The sequence below is a fragment of the Telopea speciosissima genome, chromosome 7 (genome assembly GCF_018873765.1).
Source record: "Telopea speciosissima isolate NSW1024214 ecotype Mountain lineage chromosome 7, Tspe_v1, whole genome shotgun sequence".
In the NCBI taxonomy this organism is placed as follows: domain Eukaryota; kingdom Viridiplantae; phylum Streptophyta; class Magnoliopsida; order Proteales; family Proteaceae; genus Telopea; species Telopea speciosissima.
In genome coordinates, this window is record NC_057922.1 from 36,548,566 (window position 1) to 36,566,842 (window position 18,277).

At 38.2% G+C, this 18,277-nt stretch overlaps 2 protein-coding genes across 3 annotated transcripts; both read left to right on the forward strand.

Moving 5' to 3' along the window:
* The first annotated feature begins 8,739 nt into the window (after nucleotides 1-8,739).
* On the forward strand, nucleotides 8,740-13,410 carry LOC122669506 (zinc finger protein CONSTANS-LIKE 13-like). 2 transcript variants are annotated; one of them, XM_043866277.1, is made up of 4 exons: nucleotides 8,742-9,601; nucleotides 10,325-10,546; nucleotides 12,440-12,723; nucleotides 13,108-13,410. In XM_043866277.1, the coding sequence occupies exons 1-4, from the start codon at nucleotides 8,858-8,860 to the stop codon at nucleotides 13,196-13,198; spliced, it is 1,341 nt and encodes a 446-aa protein (XP_043722212.1). In that variant the 5' UTR covers nucleotides 8,742-8,857; the 3' UTR covers nucleotides 13,199-13,410. The 2 variants fall into 2 exon arrangements, with proteins under 2 accessions (XP_043722213.1, XP_043722212.1); XM_043866278.1 differs by lacking the exon at nucleotides 10,325-10,546 and having other exon boundaries at nucleotides 8,740-9,601.
* Nucleotides 13,411-17,178: 3,768 nt separating this feature from the next.
* Nucleotides 17,179-18,252, forward strand: LOC122668515 (uncharacterized mitochondrial protein AtMg00810-like). The gene is made up of 3 exons (XM_043865069.1): nucleotides 17,179-17,437; nucleotides 17,481-17,578; nucleotides 17,641-18,252. Exons 1-3 carry the CDS (start codon nucleotides 17,179-17,181, stop codon nucleotides 18,250-18,252), a joined length of 969 nt encoding a protein of 322 aa, XP_043721004.1.
* The last annotated feature ends 25 nt before the right edge of the window (nucleotides 18,253-18,277 follow it).

The following is an 18,277-nucleotide window of genomic DNA, read 5'->3' on the forward strand; positions in this document are numbered from 1 at the left end:
TCTGTGACCCATTTTAATGGCCCACCCACCCAGACCTCAGACCTCAGACCTCAATAAGGCTAGAAGTTCTAGACTTGGAGAACAAGGAATTGGGGGAGGGGGGAGATGAATATCTGTCTATTTCTGCTGGGGGCGGTGTTTTGGGTGATGGAGACTTTGATGAAAAATGAGTGATTGTAAGTAGTCTGAGATTGGGATGCAGCCATGTGACTTGTTTTATATAAAGTTCCTCCAAATATTTTACAAAAAAGATGATCTGATAATGATGGGATGTGACAGTGTGTGACACACATATGATATCATTGATGACTTCAATCGGCTTTCCACCAATTATTTCTGCACTTACCAACTATTTCTGCACTTTCTAGCATCTTCTCTCTCATTAACAATCACAAATATGAAATGTGAAAGGATATCCCTCCTTCTCAACCATTGTCAATTATGTGTGATCATCCATCTCTCTCTCTCTCTCTCTTGGATTTATGTATTGGTCGATATGTATTGATATTATAAGTAATTAGTAGCAATTAATATGGTTTTTTAAAAAAAAAAAAAAAAAAAATTAGAATTCATCCGATATAAATCAATGCGGTTGATTTGTATCAGTATCAGTATCGGCAATAACCGATTCTGTGAGCTAAAACCTTGATCTCTTTCTCTCACGCATACAAATGGTAATTTGAATTAAAGCAAAAAGATTTTGATATCTTCTTTAGAGCAAAAGGTTATGTACAGATCTACTTACTCCTTAAAACATGAGGTGTGACTGTATAATGTATATACACGCAATACTGTGTATAAATTGGATTTTGTTTCATAGGTCCCCATCTCTGTGGGGGAGTGTGATTCCTATGCGCACTGGGGCCAATGAGAACATGCACGTTGGTATCATGGGGGGGGGGGGGGTGAGTTGGTTTTTTCATTCACTCTCGTCTTGACGTGGGCAATACATCCCCCCACAAAAAACTTTTCTCCTTATTTTATTTTAGTTTTGATTAAAATAAAATTATATTAAGGAAATTAAACCCTAATTACATCTTGAGATAAATAATGCGCTATAGAACAACAGTTTTTGTGCTTCATGATAATATACACATCACAATCAAAATTCAAAAGAAATGAAATGTTGTTTACCCACAAAAAAAAAATAAAAAATGAAATGTTGAATAGAATAAAAAACAACTCCCTAGGTCATCTAAATTGAGGTCCTTGCATTAACCAAATCATTAATTCAATACTGTAATTCTAGATCTCAGTCTCTTACATCTCTAGTCCTTTGCCCTCTACAACCCCTGCACAAGTCCTCCTCTAACTTTCGATTCTTGAGTCTTCCTTGAAAAACCATAACCCATAGCAGCAAAACGAATTTGAGAGTTTAACATCAAAACATTAAGCCTAATAGGAGTTCTATATCATTAATCCCATTTTGAAATGGTTAGGAGATTCAAAAGGAGTTAGCATCAATATGCTGAAACATAGTCTTGTTACGGGAAACCCAAATGTAATATAAAGTTGGGAAAAAGAAAGCCACAACGTCAATTCAAAAGTGAAATTGCACACCTCCTCATATGTTACTGTTCATATCAGGGTATGATATGTCATAAATATTCCTCGCCCTTTTTTTTATGACATAAATACCCTCTCACATGAACATTGATATGTGAGAGAGTATGCAATTTCACTTTTGAGCTGACGTTGTGACTTTCCCTCTCTCTATAAAGTTATAGTGAAATGGACAAACATCTTATTTTAATTTTATCATATTGAAAAAACTGAAAAATACTTGGAAAGAATTCATACAAAGCCAATAAAGAGGAAGATCAAAAGCTCTCAATGCGAACTTCCAATTGCCCTACAACCCAAATATGCTTAGATATGTTATATGAGAAAAAAACAAATGACATTTTGTTTCCATCTCTTGTTTATAGAAAAAGAAAGACTGGATCAATATTTGTAAACGCAGTTAATTTATCTTTTGTCATAAAACCACCAACCAAAGTTTTCCACATAAAATTTTTAAGGGGAAGTGTTCTCTGTTCAAGAGCGTGGCTCCTGCCCGTACGGGGGCATCAAATGGGGCTTTATTTGCGCATTTCATAAGGGTGGGGCGGTCGTTTCGTCCCTCATGGTCTGGGCATAGAGCACACACTCCTAGGCAGAGTTCCTTTTCCAAAATTTTAAACTTAGGATAAATATTTAAAGCCCATAATGTTTTCCAACCCCTTTTGGTAGACCTGTTATGATAGTCCCTCATCTCAAATAATTAAGAAATAAAATACTACACAAGCTGTAAAATATAATTCCTAGAAAAAAAGGGCAGATCTGGGCATCATTCCATGGAGTTCGACTTAATGGTTAAAAAAAAAAGCCTTTGCAATGTTACCAAAAAAATAATAAGAGGTGCAAGGGTTTTCATGTCATTTTCAGGTTGGCTTTTATGTCAATCTAACTGCATTTAATGCAGGCCGTACACATGCACAACCGTACATGAGAACTCTTGGAAAAAATCTAATTCAATGCTGCATGTAATATTTCTAGAGGCTCTACAAAAAAAACCAAAGTAACGTAGATGAACAAATGATAAGAAATTTCCCGAGGAGAGCAAACAACTTATAATAACTCAGCCTTAAAAAGGCGTACCCAGTGCACGAGGTTCCCGTCACTGCGGGGTCTGAGAATGATCATAATGTACATAGCCTTACCCCCACTTTGCAGAGAGACTGTTTCCAAAGACTCAACCTGTGACCACTTGGTCACACTGGAGCAAACCTTACCGTTGCACTAAAATCCACCCTCAACAATAACTTAGTCTTATCCCAACTAAATGAGATCGGCTACATGGATCCATATCCTCCAATCAGATCTATTTGAAGTATACATGATTCAAGGTGTTATGCATATCTTTCTTTACACTTCTCCCAAAGTCATTTTAGTTGTACCCCTGGCTCTTTTAGCTCCTTTAATATGAATCAAATGATTCATTTGGAGTAAGGGTGTCAAAACAAAATTGAAACCGTTTGCCGAAATCGGTAGACCGTTTAGTTAAATAATACGATTATGACTTTAGAAATGACACCGCTTATTTAATCGATTCGATTTAGACTGATTAATCCAACGGTTTCAAATCATATAATCCAATTAAAATCGATTATAACCAAACCATCTAACCGTTAAAAAACCTCAATTTCAGGGGAGCTATTGATTCGTACTGTTATGTGTTTTTGGGTCTCTGTAATTTGAAGCTGTAACTATGGCTTCCGTTGTTCCTATTTCATTATTAATTTTTATATGCATCTACCTTAATGGTTATGTGCATTGCCAAAGACCCCCAATTTTGAATGTCGGTTTGGTTTTTACATTCGATTCTGTCATCGGTAGAGCTGCGAAAGGCGCCATGGATGCAGCAATTACAAATATCAATGGGGATTCAACCATTCTTAATTTTTATCTTCTTCTTGCCCCCAATTTATAGAGACCTGGAGGATGTTCTTTCAAACAACTTCGTTTTTTGTTGTTATCATAGTTAATCTCTAAACTAAGTTTTAAGATTTCATTTGTTTTTTTTTTCCCATCCGAAATTAGAACCATAAATTTTTTCTCAAGTGTTCTAATGTATAAATATTACATGTTCTAGGAAAGCTGTAGATTTTAAAGAAGCTATCAAGAAATAGGAGATTAAATGAGATGCACTAGGTGGAAGTTCTAATTAGAATGATTAATAGGAAGTCCATTTTCTATTAAAAAATGCAGCAAGTAGCCAGTGTAAATTAGACTTAGTAAATGGTTTATGAAATCATTTAGTAATCGTCTAACCAAAATCGTGTAAAACCGTTTACCAAACGGTCTAAGTTTTTCTTGTGAGAACGGTCTGGTTACGGTTTCTACCTTCAAATAGCCAAAATCGAACTGAACAGAACCGTTTAACCAAAATTGGACCGTTTAACACCATTATAGAGTATCTAAAGGCATTTGATGCACATGGCCATGCCACCTTAAACGACTTTCTCGCAGTTTATCATGTATCAGAGCTACGCCCAAATTAATTTTAATCTTATTATTTCTTTCTTTAACCTTCTTAGTTTTACCACACATACTTCTCAACATCCTCATCTCAGTTACACTGAATTTATCTATATGATGTTTCTTAACTAGCCAATATTCCGCGCCATACATTATAGTTGGTCTTACGATTGTCCTACAAAATTACCCTTTAAGTTTTAAAGGAATATGTTGTCACACAACACTCTAGATGCACCTCTCCACTTCATCCATCATATTTTAATTCACTGTATAACATCATCCTCTATCTATCCTTATTTATTATTGAGCTCAGATACTTAAAATAATAACTTTGTAGGATCTTTCTCTCCCATAATTTTCACCACCTCATTATTCCTTCTAGTGTAACTAAAGTTACACATCAGGTACTCCGTTTTCATTCTACTTATTTTAAAACTTCCATAGTTCCAATTTATCATTAATCTCTGCTTTTTTTTCATCCACCAAAACAAAATCATCAACAAAAAGCAAACACCAAGGAGTCTAATCTTGAATGTCTTTGATTAGATCATCTATGATAAGCTCAAACAAATAAGGGCTTCTAGGATCGTTGTTAAAAAATGGTTTAGCTAATTTTTTTTTGTGTTGATACGTGCCGGATGCACCAACCTCCTCCTTTATTTGGGTTTGGTTCAACAAAACACAGAGTATTAGGGAGGAGAGAGAATGTGATAGGGTTATGCCGGTGTGTGGATCAGTTTCCCTTTGGATATTAATGATTACAAGAGAAAGGATACATTGATTAAATTGTAGAATTTTCCTTTACACCTATTAGGGGTGTCAACGTGTCAATTTCAATCGGGCCTAATTAGCCCCCCCCCCCCAAATTTAAAGCCCTATATCATTACCATATCGTTTAATTAATCGGACCTGATAGGTTAGGCATGGACACATTTATATTTGATCGATCGATTATTGGTACATAATCGGAGTCAAGTTAATCGGGCTAATTGATCTCTAAACAGGCTTATTGGACTGTAAAACAACTATAAACAAAGCCATAAAAGTGTTGACCAAGCTATTTTTGGGCTATAAATGGTTGGTCCTGGTTGTTTACCGATGTTGGTCAATCCCGATAGGGCGCCCATTCGGCTACAACAAAGTACCATGATTCCCAAATAATAATCGGTCTAGGCCCGACACTATACCATTTACTAATTGGTTGTCTAGTTCAGGCTTTAACTAGTCGGTTCCAATCGAGCCTATCGGTGTGGGCCAACTTTTGACACCCTAACACCTATCACCTTGAAAAATGGTTTTATAATATAAGAAGCATAGCTAGTCTAGCGCATTTGTGCCACGTGGAAAGGTAGCATGACCATTTTGATTGTTGGATAGAGAGGACATAATCTCGATTAGCCACATATCAAATTTCAGAGTCTAATTAAGTTTAACGTCCTTCTATGTATTGGCATGCTTCTTCCTTGTGTATGGACATGCATGCTTACTCGTACTCGGACCACTTCTCTGCACTCTCCCATTATCTTGATTTTCAAAATTCTATTTTGTCACTTGACAAACTTCGTTTGACTTGAAATTTAATATTTGCTCGAGAGACCTTATGGTGTACCTAGCCATAAAATTTTAGTACCCTTTGAGTTGCCATGTGACAAAAATAAGTGGTGGTCTAGAAAATTTTCCTTAAGCTGGTAGAATAGAAACTTCGTGCGAAAGTGATTATTTTGCTTTTGTTATGAGTTTGTATATATCAGTGTTTAGGTGATACGAAGAACACATTGCTAGGTTTTTTTTCTTTCAATTGAAGTGTCTATTTTGGCTCCATATCAAGTTTAAAACTAGGAATCGGGTATTGGATTAGTCTCCATTGATTCTGATTTGATTTTGAATTGAATCATTTGAGAATTAATCAGGGGCGAATGATCGATAATAAATTGTATTTTGTATTGACATCATACACGTTTAGAGAGGAAGAGTGAAATTTTAACGAGTATCGATTCATATACAAGAGATTCATATCATTAAATGACGAGAGAGATAACACATTAAATGACGAGAGAGATAATAGATACAGCCTGTGAGGAAAAAAGTAAACCACAATCATATCCACACCTTTATTTCCTTGTTTTTTTTCTTCCTTGGGGAATAAGCTTCGAGTTAAGATACTGTTCACAGACCACCTAGGAAGGATATAGAATCAACTGCCCACAAGTCTCCATCTACCTATTCAAACTTTGCATTGCTGAAATGACAAAGCAGATTCCTAATGTCAGTCATCATGGAAGCAATCCAACACCATTTTTCTTATAGAAACCATTACAAAGATTTTTGAAAGACACTGCCCATTTCTTGTCTTATAAGGCTGCTCTTTATTGTTGCAGAGAGTGACTTCGTGTAAGGATCAATTTTTTGTTTTTGGAATCTCCTCACCATGGAGATCTGACTCTACTGGCCTAGTGAGCCAGATAATCTGTGATCCCTGCAGTATATTTTGACTGAAATTAAGGTAAAAAAAAAACACTGCCTGTTCCGATACAGCCCCTTGTGAAATGACCGCCTCGTCTCCTTACAAAATGAAAAATCCCGCAGGTCAATGTCCCTACATATCTTCTCATCATTGGCCTTGCATTGGTGTAGAGACCACGCGACTAGAAATGTTCTTCTTCCTAAAATTTAATTACAAGATTACAACAATTGTTAATATCAAATAGAAAATGAAAGCATTCAAAAAGACTAAACCACCCCCATCCTTCCTTAGGAGCATGTTCACCAGCATCATGGGATCCTTCCAAACCTCTATGAATTTACTGCCCAATATATAGCAGTGATCCTTGGAACCCTTGGAGTAGGCCCCTTGCCCTCTGCCTCAATCGCACTTCCTGCCATTCTAAAATCTAGGGGGGATTTTTTGATTTGTAACTATCTCTGACTCTTCTTTGATAAGTATGGAAAAAACCTATTTTTGATTCCATAGGAAGTGGAAGTTGATGATGAGACACTTGATTGTATGATCGTATACATCGATGGTGAAGGAATTGTTCCTACTCCACGGGTGAAGGAAAACTAGTTCCTAACCAACCAACAACTGCTTAGTTCAATTGGTGAACCGTGGTGCGCTTCATGCACATGCTCACTAGAAGGTCTCGAGTTCGAGTCTCCTGTTTGGTACCTTATCCCCTCCCTAGTTCGATCCCCCACCTCTATACAAAATATATATATAAAACTCCTAATTCCCCCCAAAAAAAAAAACTAGTTCCTACCCTCGTGGATAAAATGTTTTTCTAGAGAGTTTCAGTTGTATTCCTCATAAGTTTGAGATTCTAATCTTGACATTCGAGTTGAGTCCTGTTTTCATCAAATCAAGTTCGTGGCCACGTGTCAATCATCCATATATATTACGTGTCAAAACGCAATTGATAATAGGCTATAAAAAATGTTTCTTACACCATCTTAATTAAAGCTAAATTTTTTCTTTATCTTAAACTGTTATTAGAAGTGTAAACGGGTTTTCTCCTCAACATTTGGATTTCAAAGATTTTAATCGATTTTCCATTTATCAAAAACAAAAGAGGTCCACATGGCTTTAGTGCAATGTATCTAAAGGTGTTAAACGGTGCGGTTCTGGTTACTCGGTTCGATTGCGATGCGGTTTACATTTTGTTAAGATGAAATCAAAACCGAATCGAATAGGAATTAGCAAAAATCAGAATCGTTTTACATGTGGTCCGATTTTACCGATTTGTATTCGATTTTCGTTATCCGATTGACAATCGGTTTACATGCGATTTGTGTAGTGTCGTTTTGGAAAACAATAATGAAGACAACCTTAGTTTTCAAAGCTTTTATATTTCTGTGTTTTCCCATTTTCTCCCGATCTCCCTCCCTCATCATATTTCCTATACCTATGTGATAAAAATAAAAAACTTCCTATCTTCACCCGTCATTTTCCTGTTCTATTCTTTGTTTTTTCATTTTTTTTTCCTGCTCCACTCTTACATGATAAATAAACTATTTCTTCTATTAAAACATAGGATATTGTTAATCCATTTTAACGTCATCCATAATTTTCAATTCATATTTAAACAAATACAATATATAGTTAACCCATGGCATTTTACTTATTTTATGTTTCATGTTGATGCAATAATTATATTTATTAAATTAATTATGTTATTAGTTTATCCAATTGATGCATGGATTAGTATTATAGTAAGAGGTATCGGTTTTTATTCGGTTTTTTTGGTTTCTTATTCAGTTTAGAACCGTGACTTTACGGTGAAAATCAAAATCGAACCAAGAAGATAACCTATAAAATCAAAATCGGACCATTTTTTTGCGGTGTGGTTCGATTCGATCGTAAACGGTCAGTTCCGATTCTAATATTCGATTTCAATTCCATTTTGAAATCCTTAAATGTATCGGATCAGGGATCGATCATCTGCAATATCAATACGATATCGATATAATATCAGTATGAATTGGCCCTATCGAACACATTTGCCTCCGACTTTCTTTAAAAAAAAAAAAGGATTTATTTTACCTCTTGTTCGTACCATATCACCGATATGGTATCAAGAATATGATCAAAATTTCTGTATAAAATTTTCAGATTTATTACATCATTAATCCATATGGCACACACCATTGATGCTCTATCGTCCATGGATGAAAGCTTTTGCCGTTTAAACCAATTTACCGTCTCTATCTATCCATCTATACTCTTCTTCCGAGAAGACAACAAAAACCCAGAAAATCTAAAACGACAAATTCTAGAAAACCTGTATCATCATCTGCCATTTAATTGGAGTTGTGTGATATTGTACAAATGTACAATTAGACCATGAAAGTTGTTACTTTTTCTCCAGATTTCCTCTGTTTAGGAAAAGGAAAAAAGAGCATTTCAGAGATGGAAAAGTCTAAAATGGTTGATTCTGGAAAACCCCCACGACGTGGAGAAGAAGAAGAAGAACAGGGAGGGGAAGCTGAAGGAGTACCCGAAGTTGCAGCCGAGGAAGATGAGACAAAATTGGAACAGAATGACAGAACCCACCAGCAGCGTCTCTGTGATTTTTGCTCTGAATCGATGGCTATCTTGTACTGTAGAGCCGACACTGCTAAACTCTGTTTCTCGTGTGATCGTGAAGTCCACTCTGGGAACCCCCTCTTCCGGAAGCACAATCGTTCCCTGCTTTGTGATGCTTGTGATTCAAGCCCGGCTTCCATTTTTTGTTCCACGGAGAGTCTTGTTCTCTGCCAGAACTGTGATTGGAACACTCATGGTCTCTTATCTTCTCTGCACGACAGGAGACCGTTGGAGGAGTTTTCTGGGTGTCCATCGGTGATTGATTTTTCATCGATTTTTGGGTTTGACAACGTTGGGCACAAGTCTTTGTTGCCGATGGTAGATCAGGGTGATGGTGGCTTGCTGGGTTCTGGGTTTTATGGTTCTGTGGGAGGAATAGTGGATGAGCTTTCTGATGCGTTTGTATGGGAAACTCCGCGTGTTTTTAGTCTTGACGATCTGATTCTTTCCACTGATTCGAGCCATAATTTCCAAGCTATTGGAAATCCTCCTCTGCCCAAGGTGATGGACGATTTGATTATTTCTTCTGTTTCTAATTTTATATACTTCTTATTCTCTTGAAATTGTTTTTTATTTTTTCCGGGTTGGGGTGTGCTTAATTTTGAATTCTTTTGTGCTATTCTAATGGTATTACTATTGCTATTATGATTTTACTGAGTTCTGAAAGTGTATATATCTTAACGCGCCATGGCTTGGTTGTAGACATTCTTTTGTTTCCTGGCAGTTCTTTTGTCACTTCCAACAGTTCTGTGATGTTCTTGCTCTTTTCACACAAGTATTTATTCTTTGTCCTCTGCATTTTGATTAATGGGAGATCATAAAGTTTCCTCTTAATTGGTCTTCACTATAACTATGTTTTTACAGCAGTGGACTTCTTTGTCATTCTTGCTATTCGAACTCCGAGCTCTCAACAGCGAAAATGGCAAATATAAGTATATAATACAAGTAGATATTGCTGGTCTGAATCAAGAGGTTTTTGTCCAATTCCTTCTTAGTTGTCTGTACTGTACTATTATTTTGTAGCTACCGTGATACCATATCGTTGTCATTGTTGCTATTCAAATTTCAATGTCTGCATTTTTCAATATTCATTTACGATGATAATTGGAATTATTTTGATTTGTTTGTTTCTGTTGGATCTATACTTAAACTATCATCTTGTAACATCTTCTGAATATGGGTTCAGTGATTTTTAAAGAGCTTCTTGTTTTGTACTTGCATCAGAACCGAAATGCGACTTGTGGGCAACACAAAGAAGATATTCAATCTCAACTCTGTCAGCTAGCAAAGTTGGAGCACTGTTTGAATATTGATCATGGGCGATTTGAATCACTTATCAGTGTTAAAACCCAGGTCGTAGAACCAATTACCCAACATGGAAATATGGGTAATATGGATGCTAGATTTGAACATGATACAGAACAAATTGTCTCTCCTGGTCACAAGGTAGGCTTCTTTCCGATTTAGTTTTGCTGGAATAGTTTCTTTACTCATTGTTTTCCATAATGTTGTTTGTGTGGAGCTTTGTTTGTTTACAAATTACTTCGACATTTATCAACAGTTTCTGCCGTACTCATTCTTAATCTTTTCCATGCGAAGTGGTGCAGAAGTTAAGGTATTGAAGTGTTGAGTAGATTGAAGGAGGTGAGAAAGGATTTATTTATCAGACCAAGCTGAAAGGTTTGAATAGGAGGCATGGGATTAAGTGGCGAGAGCAATTTATATTGCATCCCCAGAGAGTTGTGCTCCTTTGTTTGGGTTAGTGGTGGCATTTATTAGACTTGCAGGAGAATCTTTTGGCTTGACCATCCATTTCAGGGTTAGCATGGAGTCTATTAGAATTGTTTCTCATCAGAAAAAGGTGGACAGTTCATTGGTTCACAGATTTCCAAGGTTATTTATTTTAATCTTTTTTTTTTTTTTTTGGGGGGGGGGGGGGGGAGGGTGTTGGAGCTCAAACCTGTGTTAATGGGGAAAGAGAATGACTGGTAAACTCACTATTGTCACTTCTTCAGATTTTCCCGCTCTGTAGTGGCACCTTGTGATAAAATTGTGATGCCTAGAATTTCATTGTTATTCCTTTTATGATCTTCAGTTTGTTAGAATCAGAGATAATATTGGCACTTTCTTTCTAGATATCTTGCTTGTGGGGCTTGCAGGTGCTTTTTGGATCTTTTGGTGGGTGAGTTGTGATGTATGACCAACTGATTCATTAAAGTTTTGGTCATTGGTCCTTGAACTTCAATGTTCACGCTTTCATTTATTTCTGTTCTAACTGTGCAATTTGGAAAAGGTAGAATCACTTTATCCATTAGATCTTTAACACATGAGTCAAAGACCAGAAGTTGATTACCAAACAAAAAAAAAAAAAGACCAGTCTGCTTGTTGAGTGCTTGTTGAGTTGTAATGAATTTGTAGTATCAAAATCTGTCCAGGCTACTAGACACTAAAACCGGTCTCACAATGTTTCCAATTTTTACAGTGTATATAGATCGATGAGGCCTTCTCATTCTGTTCCTCAATTTAGTTTTAGTGGTAGGCTGACTTGTAACTGGTTCAATGATGAAATGGCATTTAGGTTTTGTTTAATTTAAGAATGTAATGGAACAAATGTAAAAGCTTCCAATTCATTCAATTTTCCTAATTCTTTTCATCACTTAAAACTCTCATAAAATTGATTTCTAATATCTCCACGCATAATATCATCTTCTAATAGTCTCCAGTAAGTGAAAGTTTATTTCCCTGATCTTGACATGACTATTCTATGAGTACCTACAGAGTACCACCAGATGAGGGGTTTCCCACATGGATAGGCTCCCACATTGGATATCTCTATGACCAAACTCGTCTTGGATGGTCTGTGTGGTGCTATGGTGGTGTTAAAAGTACATTTATATAATTTGGTGGACCAATCATATAATGAGTTCTGTGAAGAAACCTAATTATTAGCTGTGTCTGACGTACAGAAGAGTTGTGGCAGTTTACCTAATTAGGCAGCCATAGTGTCAGGCCATCCATTACAGTTTTGCTGTGTTCTGAGCTACTTCTTATCTATCTTATATTTTTATTCTGTTTCTCAGCCTGTGCCTGTGGTGTGTTCTGAGCTACTTCCGATCTATCTTATATTTTTATTCTGTTTCTCAGCCTGTGCCTGTGGTGTGTTCTGAGCTACTTTGAATCTGTGTTATTTTGAATTATTCTGAATTTTCATGCTATGTTGGCCATGGGGTCCTCGTGACTATCTAAGAATTTTGGTTCTTATTATCGGGGTCAACCTTCTGTCAACTTGAATATTCTATTACACTTTGGCATCAGAATATTGAGTTTCTCTTGATTCAGGGAGGTGCACTTCAGTGGCACAGTAACAGTTGCACAACAGCTGGTCCAGAACCCATTCCTTTTATTTCTCTCGAAAGCCATTCGGGGGAAGGATTGTTGTTTCATGGGAAACCTACAGAGGTTGGTGACTTTGGTTCCCACATCAATTGTGGCTTCAAAGAGCAAACACCGCATCCAGTTAAAGAAATCTTGCAGGGACCGCCAAAATTTGCTCCACGTGAATTAACAAGCCAAGAGAGAGACTCAGTGATCTTACGATACAAGGAGAAGAGGAAAGCAAGAAGGTAACCATACTACTTCCCCTGTCATATGAAATCTCTTTAGACGTACAAGGGATTAAATTTAATTTATGGGCTTTTGGTGCCATAAGAGTTGGCTATGCTGTGCATTATGACTCTGTTCAAGCAAGGCCTATTTCAATTACTCCGTATTTCTCAGGGACCTTGGTCAGAGACCAGCCCATAAATACATGTGGGCTGATGATTTACTCTGTTCTAGTTGCATGTTTTATAGTCCAAAGGTACATTACTTCACTATTTCCCAATCAGTATGGGTCTATGGAAAATTGCCTATAGAATATGAAGTCCTGGACATTAAATTCAATGTTATTCTGAATCTCCTCCATTTGCACTCTTTTGGTGTCATCATATTGATATTCTTAATTTTAGATTCGACAAGCACATCCGGTACGAATCCCGGAAAGCTCGTGCAGAAAGCAGGACAAGAATTAGGGGACGTTTTGCAAAGGTGGATCAGTGAAATATTTGGATGCGATCAAGACACTGCATTTTGAATTGGCTGGGTTTCTTAGATGTTTCTAAATGTGTTTAAGCAGGTCGATTTTGAGTTTTGTATCTTTTTGTTTTGGTACAAATAAAAGCTCATGAAGTTAAAAGATTACAAATGTGCTGTATATCATTTTCCTTTTTGTGCAGTTAAATGTAAGAAGTTAATGTATTTGCTTTCTTTTGCTGCCTGAGAAATGATGAGAGGGCCATTGAGAATTGCAGCTTAGATTTTTTGGTTTTTTAGGTTGAAGAAAAAAGTCCCTTTCTGGCCTTAAATGGGATTTAACAGAGCAATTAGACATGTAAATAAACCTTAAATCAAGGAAAGATTAACAGAAAGTTGAGGGATGATCTGTGAATATACCAACAAATCCTGGTGAGAAAATATGTGAAACCTGAAGTTTCTACGTAAAATAAACTGAGCAGTCACATTTTCTTACTAGCCTTGTGGCTCAATCTTTGTAAAGTATATATATTGCTGATAACACACAGCTAGAATACACATCAGCACAATCCCATTCATCATCCACAGCAGCATCCAGAGCAGCACAATGACACATGAATGCCACCTCACATTCTGATATTCTCCTCTCTTTATGAGATTCCTTTTTATTGTTACATTTTGTCTTCTTGCACGACTGTATAACAAACTCTGTAAAAGCATTCTATAAATATACACTACTGGTAACGAATCATCATGAGAGATTCATTACCATTTTCTCATCTCTCCCTTTTATGGTATCAGAGCACAGAGCTCTTTAACCTTTCCCTCTTCGTTAATGGCTTCCTCTCTGTCCCCTTTTCCTATTACCGGCTTTGGCAACCTCATCTCTATTAAACTAGATGGCCCTAATTACCTACTGTGGAAGGAGCAAATAGAGTTCATCTTCATCAGCTATGATCTTATGGATCACATTGATGGCTCCATTACTGCTCCACCTACAACAATAACTTCTTCCACAGATGCTGCTGGTTCTGCCATTACCATCTCAAAACCAACCCTGAATACCATACCTGGCGCAAAACAGATCATCTTGTACGAGCCTGCGTCAATGTTACTCTCCATGAGTCTCTGTCCTCTCGTATTCTTGGATTGCAAACTGCCAAAGATGTCTGGGACTCTCTGGCTACCCTGTTTCATCAACAATCCACCGCCAGACGTAATCTTCTGCGTAATGATCTGCTCACCATTGTCAAAGGCACCAACACTATCACTGAATACCTCACCAAAATCAAGACACTTGCAGACTCCCTTGCTGCTATTGATGATAAGGTTAGAGATTCTGACTTAGTTATACTCTCAATGGTTTAGGGCCTGAGTACTTCTCTTTTGTCATTACTATGGAGAATAGCTCTCCACCTGTTACCTTCTCTGAGTTACGTGCCAAGCTACTAACTCATGAACAACGCTTGCAACGAGGTTATGGCCTAGTCTCTGCTCCTGTTTTACCAGATCTGACCTCACAGACTGCCCTCCTTTCTATTGATTCAAACTCCTCTCGCAACTTCAAAGGGAAACAACATTTGAATCAGCCTTACTTTAAGCCCAGACATCCTCCATCACAACAGTTTTCTCACCCTTTTCACAGTCCAAATCAAAGGTCCAATACCTCCTTTAACCAGCGGTCCATGCCCTCTCCTAATCCCAACAACTCTTTTAACCAGAGGTCCATCAAGTGCCAGATCTGTACAAAATTTGGCCTTCCAGCTAGCAAGTGTTTTTTCAGGTATGCTGCAAGCCGTAATAGCACTCAGCCACAGCCACCCCCTTCACCTTTTGCTGGTCTTCATACTAATCCCACTGGTCACAATGGTGCTCTTACTCAAACTCGTGAGGATTCCGAATGGGTAGCTGACTCTGGAACAACTGCTCCCATGACATTTGATCCTAATCTTCTTCATCAATCTACTGATTACACTGGAACTGAACAAGTACTTGTTGGGGATGGTAAGGCTCTTGCTATTACTCAGTCTGGTGCTACTTCTTTATCCACTCCATCTACTGATTTACACTTGAGTTATGTTCTTGTGGTTCCTCAGCTTTCCAAGAATCTGTTATCTATTTCTAAACTTACTCGAGATAACAATTGTTGTGTAGAATTTTACTCATGTTTCTGTGTTCAGGATCTCATCACAGGTCAAATACTTCTCAAGGGCCTGCTCAAGGATGACTTGTATCATATTCCAATCACTAGGGCTGCTGTTCATAACAATTTCAAGGCATTCGTCAGTACCAGTTATTCACATCTCTTATGGCATCGAAGATTGGGTCATCCATCCTTCAAGGTTCTTCAACATCTGCGGAATGATAAGTCTCTTAGTTTTGTTAAGTCTGTTAGACTTGTCTGTGAGTCATGTTTACTTGGTAAACATCATAAATTACCTTTTCAGCCTCTTGTAAGAAGTCCTACTTTACCTTTGGAAATCATTCACTGTGACCTTTGGGCTCTAACTCAATCTGTTTCTGTTAGTGGTTATCATTCCTATATTATTTTTATTGATCAGTTTAGTAGATATACATGGCTTTATCCCATTCAATCTAAACCCAATGCACTTCGTTGTTTTCAACACTTCAAAACCATGGCTGAAAATCAGTTTTCCACCAAAATTAAAGATTTTCATAGTGATGGAGCATTGGAATTAACAAGAGGCCAATTCAAAGATTATTTAGATGCTTGTGGTATTGTCTCACGGATTTCATGTCCCCACACACCTGAGCAAAATGGGATTTCTGACAGGAAGCATAGGCATATCACTGACATGGGTCTTACATTACTTTTTCAAGCACATATGCCTAAGTCCTTCTGGTTAGAGGCCTTTAACACAGCAGTCTATCTTATTAACCGATTACCTACACCAGTTCTCAATGGAAAATCACCCTATGAACTCCTCTTCAATAAACCACCTACCTACTCTGTTCTGAGGGTATTTGGATGTCAGTGCTTTCCTTGCCTAAGACCATATAGGCAAGATAAACTGTCCCCAAAATTAGTAGCCTGTGTATTTTTGGGTTATAGTGCTGTCCACAGTGGGTATAGGTGTCTTGATCCTCTCAGTGGAAAAGTCTACACTTCTCGGCATGTTGTGTTCCATGAGGACCTTTTCCCCTTTGCAACACCAACTACTTCTTCTAGTTCTGTTCAGCCCATGTCTGCTTCATTTTCCCTTCATCTTCCCCTTCCTTTCTTACCATCATCCTCTCCCTTTTCCCCACAACCAGCTGAGTCTGCTCAGCCTTCACCTCCACCCCAAACACCTCCATCACCAACACCACCACCCTCACCACCACCACCACCACCACCACCACCGAGACCTCCTATCCATCCCATGATCACAAGAACCAAAGATGGCACCTGTAAAGTTAAAACCCCTGTTTCTCTTCTTACTACAAAACATCCCTGCCGCATGCCTTCCTCACCTCTATTACTTCAGTTCTCTCTGAACCTACCACATACAAGCAGGCTGCCAAGGATCCTAGGTGGATAACTGCAATGGAGGATGAGTTTCAGGCACTAATTGCCAATAACACTTGGACACTTGTTCCTGCTACTCAAGCTACTAATCTAGTAGGCTGTAAATGGGTCTATCGGGTTAAGACCAATAGTGATGGTTCAGTTCAGCGTTTCAAGGGGCGGCTAGTTGCCAAAGGGTATCTTCAACAGCCAGGGGTTGACTTCACTGATCCATTCAGCCCCGTGGTAAAGGCAGCAACCATCCTGACAATTCTTGCTATTGCAGTCACCAATAAATGGTCAATCAAGCAACTTGACGTAAAAAATGCTTTTCTCCATGGAACAAGCACCTGGTTTCATTGATCCACACTATCCTAGTCATGTTTGCAAACTGAACAAAGCAATCTATGGTCTACGACAAGGTCCAAGGGCCTGGTTTCATGAGTTCAGTTCCTTCCTATTGCGATCTGGTTTTATACAAAGCTCAGCCGACAGCTCAATGTTTGTCAACCATTTGGAGTTTGGAGTTCTTGTTCTTCTCCTCTATGTCGATGACATCATTTTGACAGGTGATAATTCGGCTCAGCTTCATAAGTTTATTCACAAGCTCAGCAATGCTTTTGCTATGAGTGATCTTGGAGATTTACACTATTTTTTGGGTATTGAGGCCACCAAGCATCAGCACAATCTTCATCTCACTCAATCCAAGTACAGTCTTGACCTGCTACAAAAGACTGGAATGACTGGCTGCAAGCCTTGTACAACTCCAGTGGCTGCTGGTTCCAAACTTTCCATCTCCAGGCTCACCTTTACCAGATCCACATGAGTATCGGCAGATTGTTGGTGCATTGCAGTACTTGACCATTACCCGTCCGGATCTCTGCTATGCCGTAAACCAGGTGTGCCAATTTATGCACGCACCTACTGCATGTCACCTTCTTGCTGTTAAGAGGATTTTAAGATATCTCAAGACACACTTGGTGCTGGTATTGTCATCAAACCAGGATCCACAAGTCATATTCAAGCATACACAGATGCTGATTGGGCTGGCTGCCCTGACACTAGGCGGTCTACAACTGGCTTTTGTGTGTTTCTTGGGAACACATTGGTCTCTTGGTGCTTGAAGAAGCAGCCTACTGTCTCACGAAGCAGCTCAGAGGCTGAGTACAAGGCTCTTGCCATTACTACAGCCGAAATGCTATGGCTCTCCTATCTGTTGACTGATCTCAAGGTTCCCCTACACCTTCCTCTTCTCCTTCATTGTGATAACATCTCAGCAACACACATGGCTGCAAATCCAGTTCTCCATGCAAGAACTAAACATATTGAAGTGGATTACCACTTCGTTCGTGATTTAGTTCTCAACAACACTTTGAAGGTGCAATTTGTGAGGTCTCCCTATCAACTAGCAGATATATTTACCAAGGGTTTAACCTCCACTGTCTTCCACTTTCACAAATTCAAACTTCTTTGGCTACCACCCATCAGTTTGCAAGGGGATGATAACACACAGATAGAATACACATCAGCACAATCCCATTCATCATCCACAGCAGCATCCAGAGCAGCATAATGACACATGAATGCCACCTCACATT